This window comes from Leptinotarsa decemlineata, unplaced genomic scaffold (genome assembly GCF_025532065.1).
Source record: "Leptinotarsa decemlineata unplaced genomic scaffold, Ldec_3_MD MMD2_tig00001973_RagTag_RagTag, whole genome shotgun sequence".
Classification (NCBI taxonomy): Eukaryota; Metazoa; Arthropoda; class Insecta; order Coleoptera; family Chrysomelidae; genus Leptinotarsa; species Leptinotarsa decemlineata.
The window spans coordinates 1,555,381-1,567,375 of NW_027412572.1; the positions used below are offsets into that span (position 1 = coordinate 1,555,381).

Below are 11,995 nucleotides of genomic sequence, written 5' to 3' on the forward strand. Positions count from 1 at the left end.
TTAAATAGTTTCAGAATACATTCACGTGACTTATAACAATCTTTGATCCACCTAAGCAATGAGGATTACTTCATTCATTGACAACAATAAATTTGTTAGGGGGCTGTGGAAATGAAATGAGATTCGTATGACAGTTCCAAGTTAACGTAGCTGTCAGAAAGTGTTTGATTGTGTATTTCGTATAATAAAAATGAATTTTACATTCGAAGAGTTAGCGGACATGCACCTTATTTATGGAAAATCGGGACGAAATGGAAGGTTGGCACAAAGAATGTATCGTGAAAATTTTCCTGGAAGAAATAGAATTCCTAATTGGAAAACGTTCGAAAACGTGGACAGAAGACTCAGGGAAACAGGAAGTTTTTTAATTACCAGAAGGAATGCAGGTATACAGAGAACTGTAAGAAATTATATCACAGAAGAGGAGATATTGAACTATGCTGCTGAACATCCGTCTGAAAGTAGTAGATCTATAGCTAGAGTGCTGCATGTGTCTTCATCATCTGTTTGGAGGACTTTGCATGAACAGCAGTTATACCCATATCGACTGAGAAAAGTTCAGGCACTGAAACCAGAGGACTATCCAGATTGAATTGAATTTTCTCGATGGTTTTTAAGTATGTGGAGAAATAATCCGGAATTTATCAAGCAAGTGTTATACACTGATGAGGCAAAATTCACAAGGGAAGGTATTTTCAATTCTCGCAATAGCCATATTTGGGCCGAGGAAAATCATTTTGCTATTCATCCTCATGGCCATCAAACAAAATTTTCATTGAATGTTTGGGCAGGAATAGTATAAAACCGTTTAGTTGGTCCTTATCTTTTACCAGATAATTTGAATGGGGACAATTATAGCACTTTCTTGGGAGAAGTATTGCCTGAATTGTTAGAAAATGTTCCTCTGAATATCCGGAATGGAATGTGGTTTCAGCACGACAGTGCTTCTGTTCATTTTTCGTTAGCTGCTAGAGAGTACCTAAATCGGAAATTCGGTGACAATTGGATTGGTCGAGGTGGACCCCACAAATGGCCTGCCAGATCACAAGATTTGAATCCTGTTGACTATTTTCTTTGGGGTCATATGAAGTCATGGGGTCAAAAAGCCAAGAAGAATTAGTCGCCCGCATTCAAGCTGCATCGATAACGATTGCCGAAAATTTAGAAACATTTTTGAAAAAGTGCGATTTTCTATGTTGCGCCGTTGCAGATCGTGTATAAGTGTTGACGGAAAAAATTTCGAACAATTACCCTATTGATTATTCATCAGATGTTCTCATTATTATTCAAAAGCACATTTGAATTTTCAATGTAAATTTCAAAAAGAAATTCGTGTTTATGACTCACTGTTCTAGAATTTCAACAGTATTGTTTCTTATCACATTATCTAAAATATGTGTAGAGAAGGTATATTTTGAACATGATATTTCTACTCAAAGATGAATTATGAGTACCGACATTCAACTAAGAGTTATGTAATTAGCTGTAAATAGACAACTTCCATTTCTTCATTTACTGACTAGAGTTAGCGAAGATCTTATCAGATGGTTATTCAAATAAATTGACTTCTTCCAAATACATTTCTTTTTTTCAGGCGTATAATTAGAGTCTACTGGTAAAATTTTGTTTTTCGGCTTCATCTGTGAAAATTTGAAAACACTGTATACTTTGAGAATGTTTTTCATTTTCTTATTAATGAATATTCTTCAAGATATTTACGATTCTACAAAGAGAAGTGTGATTTCACGAATGGGAAAGACAGGATAATTGTGAACAAAAATAATTTTCCCAAAATCCAGAATAATGGTGTTATTTTAGGATTATTGGAGCCTAACTCAGTCGAGATTCCGAATGATCGCAAATTTTATTTGGGGTCACTTTTTTTCAGATCACAAAGTCACTAGAAGATCTGAGAACAATGAAAACATTTCAACAATGAAATCTATTGACAAGCACGAAAATAAGCCTCAAGAGTTATGCTTTGTCATTACAATATGCTAAACATAACAAAAATTGGTACGATGATAGAAAACCCACAATAATTACCATCACTTGCAAGCGCTAAATTAATGGTAAAATCATAAAAGAGTTCAAATAATTTTGGTTTTGGAATTTCGATTATTTTAATCGATTATTCCCATATAAGAATGCACGTATCAGTTCAACTCAATTTTTCTCGAAAACTACTGGTTTTTTCATAGTGAATGTTTATTAGGTTTTTACGTAAAATTGATCAAGGAATTAAAAAAAAAGACGGTTGTGGATATAAAGTCAGTGGCGTAAAAAATAAGGGGGGAAATATAAGCTATTACCCCGCTGGAACGCCACTGGCTACTGATACTGAAGCAAACATACCACTGGAGGAAGCACATTCTAGCTCGTAATCGATTTGCTGAGTTTCATTAATTTATTCCTTTTATTCCGGGAGCTACGACGAAAAGGGTCTTTTTATTTTGCAACTTCAACGCCCTGTATTTCTGAAACGGCTCATTTCCGGACACACATGTCCTACCTCATTTTTCATCATTTTGCAAGAGGAATGACGTGGTATAAGTTTGTCCGTCGAATTCTGAAACACCCTGTATTATAGAGAATTGGAGATAACGGAGAGCATTGTGGGGAGCAAATTTTTTGGAGAATGAATTTCTGACTTTGACGGTGAGGGTTCTGTTCTCAAAATATTGTTTAATTATATAGAGAAGTTGGATAGGGGTGTTCAATTCGTGAAGTTTATATAACATTCCTTCATACCAAACGCCGTCAAAAGCTTTATTGATATCCGAAAATAGCGCCGCAGAGTGTAGGTTGGTCATGTGTGCTGTTTGTACGTTAGATGTTACAATTACTATAGGGTGGGTTGTATTTCTATTTTCTCTAAAACCAAATTGATACATTGGTATATTGATATGTTCACTGAGTTGATATGTGATGATTTTCTTAAAGTTTATTCCTAACACTGAAAGAAGAGTAATGGGTCTGTATTTGCAGGTCTCTGAATGTTCTGTATTCGGCTTTGGAATGGTAATTATTGATCCTTCTTTCCATGCTCAAAATGGAAATTAATGAATAAATTAATATTTTTTGAGGAAAATTAAAAAACACTCCGTAACTTATCAAGAAATGAGTACAGTAATGAATACATTAATAAAATAATATAAAATAGTAATTTACGTGACGAGGCCGGAAAAAACTGTTTTGTTTTTATGGCAAGTAGACAAAATTCTAGGACGAGCTGTAGGCGAGATGTTTTCGAACGTGTTGTTTACACGTGTAGTATAACATATCGATGCGACACATTTCTTTATTATATTTCTGTGTAGAACAAAATTTCAAACAGAAAATAAGTACTAACAGGAATATTCTAATTCTTATTTATATCGATATTTATGTGAAAATTCGAGCAATTGCTAATATTGGAATGACTGAAGGTAAAGTTTCCGTTTCACATTGATTGTTTTCATAATCACATAACTAGTGACTTGGTCCAAGGTCGTTTCAAGGTCAGGTGGTGGGGAGAGGACCTCTGGTCGGCATAAATCAACTACTCATTCTTTATAAATTAAAAAGTTAACTTTTTATATTGCGGAGTACAGTGAATGAATAGCAAAGAAGTTATGCATCATGTTCCCTTTCAGTTGAAGAAAGCGTTGATTTATTTATTATTTTTCAGATTCTGTTTGAGCCCGTAAAACGTAGAAGGATGTCAACAGTAAGATGTCAGTGGCGCCATCAATGAATTGTCATCTCTTCCATCAAAATTCCAAAAACGTCAACTTATATTTCGGATTTTCCATGGCCAGTTTTGCTAACACTGCTGTCGCACATCAAGAAATCAGTTGTTAGCATCAAATTTTGGGAGTCCACAAAATCATTGGTGCTGTTGATCTGTGCTGTGTACGAACTACAAACTTCTTGTGACGATTATAGCTAATGAACGCTTGTATATAGTGTCTGTTCTATTGCGCACCAACTCAAGACTGAAAAATGAAGTGATGCTCTTTCAATTGCGCTTGGTGCGTCAGTTCACTTTTTAAGTAATGTAAAATGATTGAAATAAAGATTTTTTTCTACAAACAGAGGTATATACCCTGCATATCCGCTGGTAAGTACAGAATGATTTACGGTTTCACAAATGGAGATGAATCGATAAACCGGAGGCCTGAATCCGTTGAGAGCCAGAACACCCTGTATATTGTAACATTTTTGGATTTCTGAGACAATTCTGGATCAGAAACTGACATTTCCGGAAGTTTTTCAGCCTACTTGATTTTTTCAGAGTCACTTTTAAAATTGCATCTAGGTGGCCACGATCAGACGTAAACTAATCTATGGACCTCAGGTGATATCAGAAAATTGCAATAGCGGAGTTTTAGTGACTAGTGTGTTGAATATGAATGAGACAAGTTTACAAAATAACATTTTCGTGTCTAACTATTATTTTTCAAATGGCGACCATTTTTTGACAAGCACCTTCCGAAATCTAACGATACTAATTTATTTGCGATTGGATTACAAATAAGAACATAAATTAAATATTACTGAGGAAAATACTCGATACAAATTCATTTACTTTTGTCAAGGGTGCCATGGATAGGAATGATGCATAATATTTTGCGGTTATTTCCATCAAGTCCACTTTGAAGAACAAAACGCTCACCTAGCTTATGACAGTGACATAAGCTTTATGAGCAGAAAGTAGAAGTTTCTCTTGATTTTCGTTAATTTTAGTTTAATTTTTCGTTGAAATAATGTATACTCAAAGTGAAAAAGTGGATATGTTGTTATTGTTTGGAGAATGCCACAGAAATTCAAGGAAAGCTGCTGAGTTGTATGCTCAGAGATATCCCAATCGGCAACACCCATCTCATCAGTATTTTCCCTATGTTGAGAGTCGTTTTAGGCAAGAGGGAAATCGAGACGCAGAACAGAGGTTTGTCATAAATGAGGAGACTGAGATTAACGTTCTTGCTATGGTAGAAGTTGACAAAACGGTTTCTTCAAGAGAAATTAGTAGAGAAATGCAGATAAGTCACGAATCAGCAAGAAAAATATTGAAAAAGCACGGATATCGAGCATTTAAATATCAGTTACATCAACATTTGTATGCTGACGACGGCAATAGAAGAGTAGTATTTTGTGATTGGTTGCTTCAAAATCATAGAGTTAACCCACATTTTATCAACTACATTCTATTTTCCGACGAATCACGGTTTACAAATAATAGCATGTTTAATAAGCAGAATTGTCGGTACTGGGCCCAACAAAATCAACATGCAATGAGAGAGGGCAATTTTCAAGAAAGGTTTGGCGTCAATGTCTGGGCTGGTATCGTTGGAAACAGAATAATTGGTCCAATATTGTTTCGAGGTCAGTTAACAGGGGTTAGATACTTGGGTTTTCTTCAAAATGAAATCGAGGATCATCTTAATGATATGCCTTTAGAAGTTTTACGGCAAATTTACTTCCAGCAAGATGGAGCACCACCCCATAATAGCAGAGACGTACTTGATTTTTTAATAGAGCATTTTAATAATAGAGTTATTGCAACCAACGGTCCAGTACGGTGGCCTGTCCGCTCACCGGATCTGACTGTGTTAGATTTCTTCATTTGGGGATATGTAAAAGAAAGGGTCTATTATGCAACAGCCCCAGCCACTCTCGAAATCTTAGAAGAAAGGATTCAACAGGCATTTAGAAGTATATCGCCTCAAATGTTACAAAACGTGTTTAGAGAAACAATTGAACGAGCTGATATGTGTCTTGAACAAGGAGGGATGCACTTTGAAAATTTACTATAGTGGAATTTTCATGAACTTAGGATATTGCAAAAAATCTAAGTGCATCGCTGAAATTATTAGTTAAATTTGTTGATCCAATCGCAAATAAATTAGTAACGTTAGATTCGTCAAAAAATCCTTTTTTCGGAAATTGCTTGTCAAAAAATGGTCGCCATTTGAAAAATAATAGTTAGACACGAAAATGTTATTTTGTAAACTTGTCTCATTCATATTCAACACACTAGTCACTAAAACTCCGCTATTGCAATTTTCTGATATCACCTGAGGTCCATAGATTAGTTTACGTCCGATCATGGCCACCTAGATGCAATTTTAAAAGTGACTCTGAAAAAATCAAGTAGGCTGAAAAACTTCCGGAAATGTCAGTTTCTGATCCAGAATTGTCTCAGAAATCCAAAAATGTTACAATATACAGGGTGTTCCATTTAAAAATTCAGAACCGGAGCCATTTCCGCTGAAACCGGAAGTGACCGGAAAGTGAAAAATATGTGAAAACATTCCTCTCCACATACCATTCAACTATACCAAATCTCATTTCAATTCTCCTAATAGTCTAGAAATTATGACTTGTCTAATAGATTCGTTGACACCCGGTATATGGATAAAATTATAAGAAAAAAACACTCGATTTGCTCATAATTATGACTTTTTGTCACAGAATTAGTTGAATCCACCCATGTCATCGATGACAGTACGTAAATAACATTTATTCACTCATTTGATTAAAACCCAGCCATAGTAATTTAATGCTTATATGAAAAAAGGCTGTTTCAAGAGGCCTTTTTCTTCCAGTTTGTGTCTGAAAGTCACTTGTTTGCATGATCTACACATCTTTGTATACAGTTAATTTTTTAAATTAATTACTCTCTTTCTTTGGAAGATTCCCACATTTCTTGTATCAAGAAGTTGAAGTCCAAAAACTTGTTTCACAAGCTCTTTCGGATTTCTACTCCTCCATCATTGAACAGAAAATGTAGGAAGCTTCCAAAGAAAGAAAAAAGAAAACTATAATGAAAACTCTTTATAAAGATATAAAGTTTACAACATTTTTTTGTCTGATGATGGAGAAGTAAGCTAAAAAGTTATTTACCGAAACTCAAAGTGGGACACAGTTGATGTAAAAATGTATAATTTTTAATATTTTTTTATTAAAAAAGACAATAGTTTGTTTAAAGGTAGTTGAAAATGTTTCGTGGTGTATTTCATCAGTTCGAACTTCTATTGTCTAATATAATATAAATTGATGTGAAATCCCTCAAAGGATCTGTAAAAAATTGAGAAGATTAGCTGGAAAAATAACAATTTTATTTAACAAAAAACTGAAATTACAATGAAATACCATGCAAGCAACAACCAAAAAAAAATTGAACTATTAACACGAGCTGAAAACATAAAAGTATAAGATTCCAAAACCAAGTTACGTTACGACATTTCTATTGTTAGTATCCACAACCGTCTTCGGGTTATATCTAGACCTATACCCCCTGCACGTTGTCTTGATATCAGACAGGGTGAAGCCTGGCTCCCATACCCTTTGGACTGATGTTTGCCAGAAAGACAAGCGGGTCATAACTGATGGTGAGTGTTGATGGTATGGCGGCATGAATATCCTCAGACATCAGTACCGCCCTTCACGGTGTACCCCTACCTGGCTGGGGTGGGTTGGATGAAGAAATTGTTCATCTTTTAACGGAGGACACAGGGGCCTTATTCAACAGAGTGTCGGGGCCTTTTATATCGGGAGGGGTCGTCTACAGCATAATCTATAGCTTCTCTAACTAAAGGATTTTCGTGAGTTTCCGCGTTAACAAAAACTCGCCGATTCCTGGACTGCTGAATGGAAGGCAGTTGCAAATCTCTGCGGATGGCTTCATTTCCCACGAATGGGGGAGCATTCACAATCATCTGTGTCAACTTAATTTGTAATCTCTCCAGGATGGATATGTTATACGTAGCCGCTTGTCCCCAGACGCCTGAAGCATACATGAACAGGCTTGAACATCGTATTATAGATGGTAATCTTGTTTTTAACACTCATTTTTGATCATCTGTTGATCAGAGGGTACAGACGTGCTATCCGACCCACGATCTTTAATTTGACGCACATTATGTGCGGGTTCCAAGTAGTGATCGACCGATATAGAAATTTTAGCCGATACCGATATTTCAAATAGCGATATATCGGTCTATCGGCCGTTAATTTTTTTCCATCGTGGTTCGTACAGTTGTACTAACATAGCTGAAACCGTAAAAACATGTACATCCATAATTCGCATCCGTCGTAATATATCCAGTGATAAGGCACTCAAAATGAGCGTTCACGCATTTAATGAGAATATCACATATACAGCTATGTGGGTAGAACTTTACTTCATTTCAGCTCCAGCAATACTTCCATTTCGTCCTTTATCATTTTGAAATCAGAATTTTCCAAAAAATATTCCTTCCTAAAACTGTACTGTCTCGTTTGGAAATTTCTCCGTATTGCTGAATGCACGTGTTGCGCTACCGTCGTCGCACGTTTCTGCAGGTCCTAACTTGTATTTGTCTTCTGTCGTTTCATGATAATTTTAAGTTGTGCCTTATTTTAGTTGTGTTCGAAGTATAGAATAAAGTAGAGGCCAAAGTGTTTACTGTTTAACTATTTTTAAAGTATATTATTATTATAGTGTTTGTTTGAAGTAAGAAGTAAACTGAGCGGTGGAATTATTTATTATTATTGTATGTTGTGACAAAATCAAAATGCCAAAAACAAGACCTTTATGGCAATATTTTGAAAAAATATTAGGAAAGGATGAGAAAAACGAAAGTGCAATTTGCAAAATCTGCCAAAAATCTGTTTCATTGGGTGGCAAAGGAAAAACGGCCAACACTTCTAATATGAAATACCATCTGTTGAAAAACCACCCAGTAGAATATAGTCAGATAACTGATTCAGGTATGTAGCAAAAACTTGTAAAAAAAAATATGTGTATGTAAATCTTTCCACTACCTTTTTAGGTAAAGTTGCGAGCTTAGAAACAGAAACTGGAAATTGTGCCCCATCTACATCGAATCAGTCTAATATCAGAATTCAACTTCGTCAACAAAAACCACAAATAAGTATTAAAACTGCATTTGAAAATATTCGACAATGGGATATAAATTCGGAAAAGGCTAAGGAAATTCGTAAATTAATTGGTGAAATGATAGCTACCGACAATCAACCATTTTCCATTTGTTCGGATACTGGTTTTACACGCTTATCAAAAAAAGGATTTCCTTTATATTCCATACCATCAGACAAATATTTGCGTGAAACTGTAGTGCCAGACATTTTTCAAAAGTGCAAATCTCGTGTACAGAAAATAATAGATGATGAGATGATCGGAAAAATGTCTCTAACATCAGATATATGGACTTGTCAACACAACAATTGTTCTTTTATATCATTGACGGCTCATTTTTGGAATAAAAATGTATCTAGTCACTGAGAGTCATTTGTTCTAGCTTGTAGAGGTTTTCCAGGCACCCATACAGGTGACACCTTCAATCACTCTGCAACTGCTTGTGATAAACTCAAAAAGCTACAAGAACAAATGAATGTCCCAACAAAAAAACTTATCCAAGATATACAAACCAGATGGAACTCAACCTATTACATGCTGGAACGATTACTAGAACAAAAAAAAGTTATCAGTATTTATATCTTGGATAATCCAGATTTGACAGACCTAACATTCCACCAATGGGATTTGGTTCAAAAGCTTATCAACCTTTTACAACCCTTTGAGGAAATAACTAAACTCTCAAGTAACAGGGAGTGTTGCATATCAGAGGTGATACCCCTAGTTAAAACATAAGATTCGTACTTGAGCAACCGTTCAAAAAGTGCCATATTTTCTGGTGTAGACACATTGAGGAGTGATCTACAAAAAAACTTGGAAAAACGATTCGACCATATTTTTACTGAAGAAAGTTTTACGCTGGCCACGTTGTTGGTTCCACGTTTCAAGAACAGTTTTTTTGACAATGAAGGCGGACCAATCTATGAAATATTAAAAAGAAAAATTACTGTTCATGAGGGAGGCAGCGGCATTATCGAAACTATTACGGATGGTGAAAGTGATGGGGAGGACAATATGCCACTAGTAAAATTGCTAGCTATGGAAAGGGAGTCTGTGCATGATTTATTTTGGGAATCTTACGAACATTTTGCTGGTGAAGGCACATCAGGACGTTCGAAGAGAAAACGAAAACAAAGGTCTGCTTTTGTTGAGGTACTGGATGATGAAATTAAATTATATCAAAGTCATCCAATAATTTCCAGAAATAAAAATCCCGTTCAGTGGTGGAACGACAATAAATTAAGATTTCCCAATCTTTTTCCGCAGGGTGCCATATACCTATCTGCACCAGCTGGAAGTGTCCCCAGCAAACAAGTTTTCTCTGAAGCTGGTAATATTTATGATGCAAAACGTAGCAGGCTAACACCTGATAGGGCAGAAAGCTTATTGTTTTTGCATCACAACCTACCAAAACTAAATTATCAGTATTAATCAGTTATTTTTGTATTTTAGTAAGGTGAAATAATTTTACCTTATAGTTGCAATCCGCATAGGGTTTTATTTTATTAATTTTTAATTACTAGTCAAAGAATTTAGTTGATTTTATGTTACATACTTTTTATTGGCAATAAAGATATATTTCTGATGGAAGTGTATTTTTTTCGTTCATTTTTCAAATTGATTTTTTTCCCAATAAGAAAATATATCGGTCTATCGGCTTTTGATATCGGCCGATACGATAATCGGCCAATGAGGCCGATATCACCGATGGCCGATATAAATATCGGTATCGGTCGATCCCTAGTTCCAAGTGAGCCTACGGTCTATTATGATGTCGAGTAGCACTATGTGTACTTTTTGTTGAGCTCTTTGATGGTGTTTTCGACCAGCCTTAGCGCCTGTAACTCAGTGGAGTGTTCTCTCCTGAAGCCAAATTGTTCGTCAGGCAGAACATTTCGGTCCTCAACTTCTTTGCTGAGCCTATGAAGAACAACTCTTTCAGCCACCTTAGCCGCCGACGAGAGTAGACTGATCGGGCGATAGTTCTGTGGGAACAGCGGGTGCAGACCCTGTTTTGGGATCATGACGACGATCGCATGCTTCCACCTTCTGAGGAAGTGTCTGGGGGCCAACGAACTGTTTATAATGTTCAGTAAACATTCGACGCAATTTTCCGGGAGCCTCTTCAACAACTTATTAGTTATTGAGTCGACCCCCGGAGCTTTCTTGGCCTTTGCGGCCCTGATGTATCCCGTCAGTTCTTCCACAGAAGCTGGACGGATGTCGTCGTCGTTATCTTCCCTGAGGAGTCGGTGAACCCGGTCTTCCAACAGCATATCGCGGTCGATGTCGTCGTCAACGTTAAGTTGAAACTGACGTTCCATCGTGTCAGCAAAGGCTAGCGCTTTGTCGGCGGGGGTGTAGCACACTCCGCGCTCTCCGTGAATGGGTGAGAGAGCAGTCTTCTTCCCCTTGAGCCTGCGAGTGACTCGCCAAAGCTCGTCACTCCCAGGATCGAAGTATTCCAAAAACTAGACTTATTCCTTCGAGATCGGACTATTTATGTCATTCGAGTGCTTTCACCTATCCCCTCTTACCTCTCTCCGCTTCATCGGTTTTTAGCGGGAGCTGACCGTTTGGCAGGAGTTGGTCGTGTTCCGCTTGATTAGAGGTTTCCATATGTTAAGTATATCTACGCTAGCTTGATTGAATGCGTTGTTGGACAACATATACGCGGCTTCTTTGAATTTTCTCCTACATCAGTATTCCTCTTTGTGGATGATTTCAGCTTGAGCCCACTTGATGTTATGTTGATGAATCCAAACATGATCTGTTATTCCGGATTTGCTGGTTTCTCCTCTAAGTAAGTGTTTCTTGTGCTCGGCGATGCGAACTTTCAATGGCCTCTTAGTTTCACCGATGTATGATTCTCCGCACTCACAGGGTATTCGGTAATTGCAATTCTTGGAATCGCAGCCCGCGTTTGGTGACCTGGTTTTTGTGAGACTGCTACGGATAGTGTTCCCATATCTGAAGCAGGTTCTGATGTTATACTTGTACCCTATCCTTCTTATCCTTTCCGAAAATCCTCTGCCGCCACAACCAGTAGAAGTACTGGTTGTGGCGGCTTCTATTCCTTGTGGAGCTCTT

The 11,995-nt window shown here is 36.8% G+C and overlaps 1 protein-coding gene and 1 long non-coding RNA gene across 2 annotated transcripts in view; one reads left to right on the forward strand and one right to left on the reverse strand.

Moving 5' to 3' along the window:
- The window catches only part of Fs(2)Ket (Importin subunit beta Fs(2)Ket), a 53,767-nt gene extending 49,693 nt beyond the window's left edge, over window positions 1–4,074 (forward strand). The window contains exon 6 of the mRNA XM_074176632.1: window positions 3,671–4,074. Within this exon, the coding sequence (XP_074032733.1) occupies window position 3,671 (1 nt within the window). The 3' untranslated portion in view covers window positions 3,672–4,074. The remainder of the gene's footprint in view (window positions 1–3,670) is intronic.
- A 2,874-nt stretch (window positions 4,075–6,948) lies between these two features.
- LOC141482802 (uncharacterized) lies at window positions 6,949–9,811 on the reverse strand. The gene is made up of 3 exons (XR_012465732.1): window positions 9,512–9,811; window positions 9,418–9,454; window positions 6,949–7,062 (listed from the first exon to the last, which is right to left on the reverse strand). It is a non-coding gene; the product is annotated as an uncharacterized lncRNA (long non-coding RNA).
- Window positions 9,812–11,995: the final 2,184 nt, after the last annotated feature.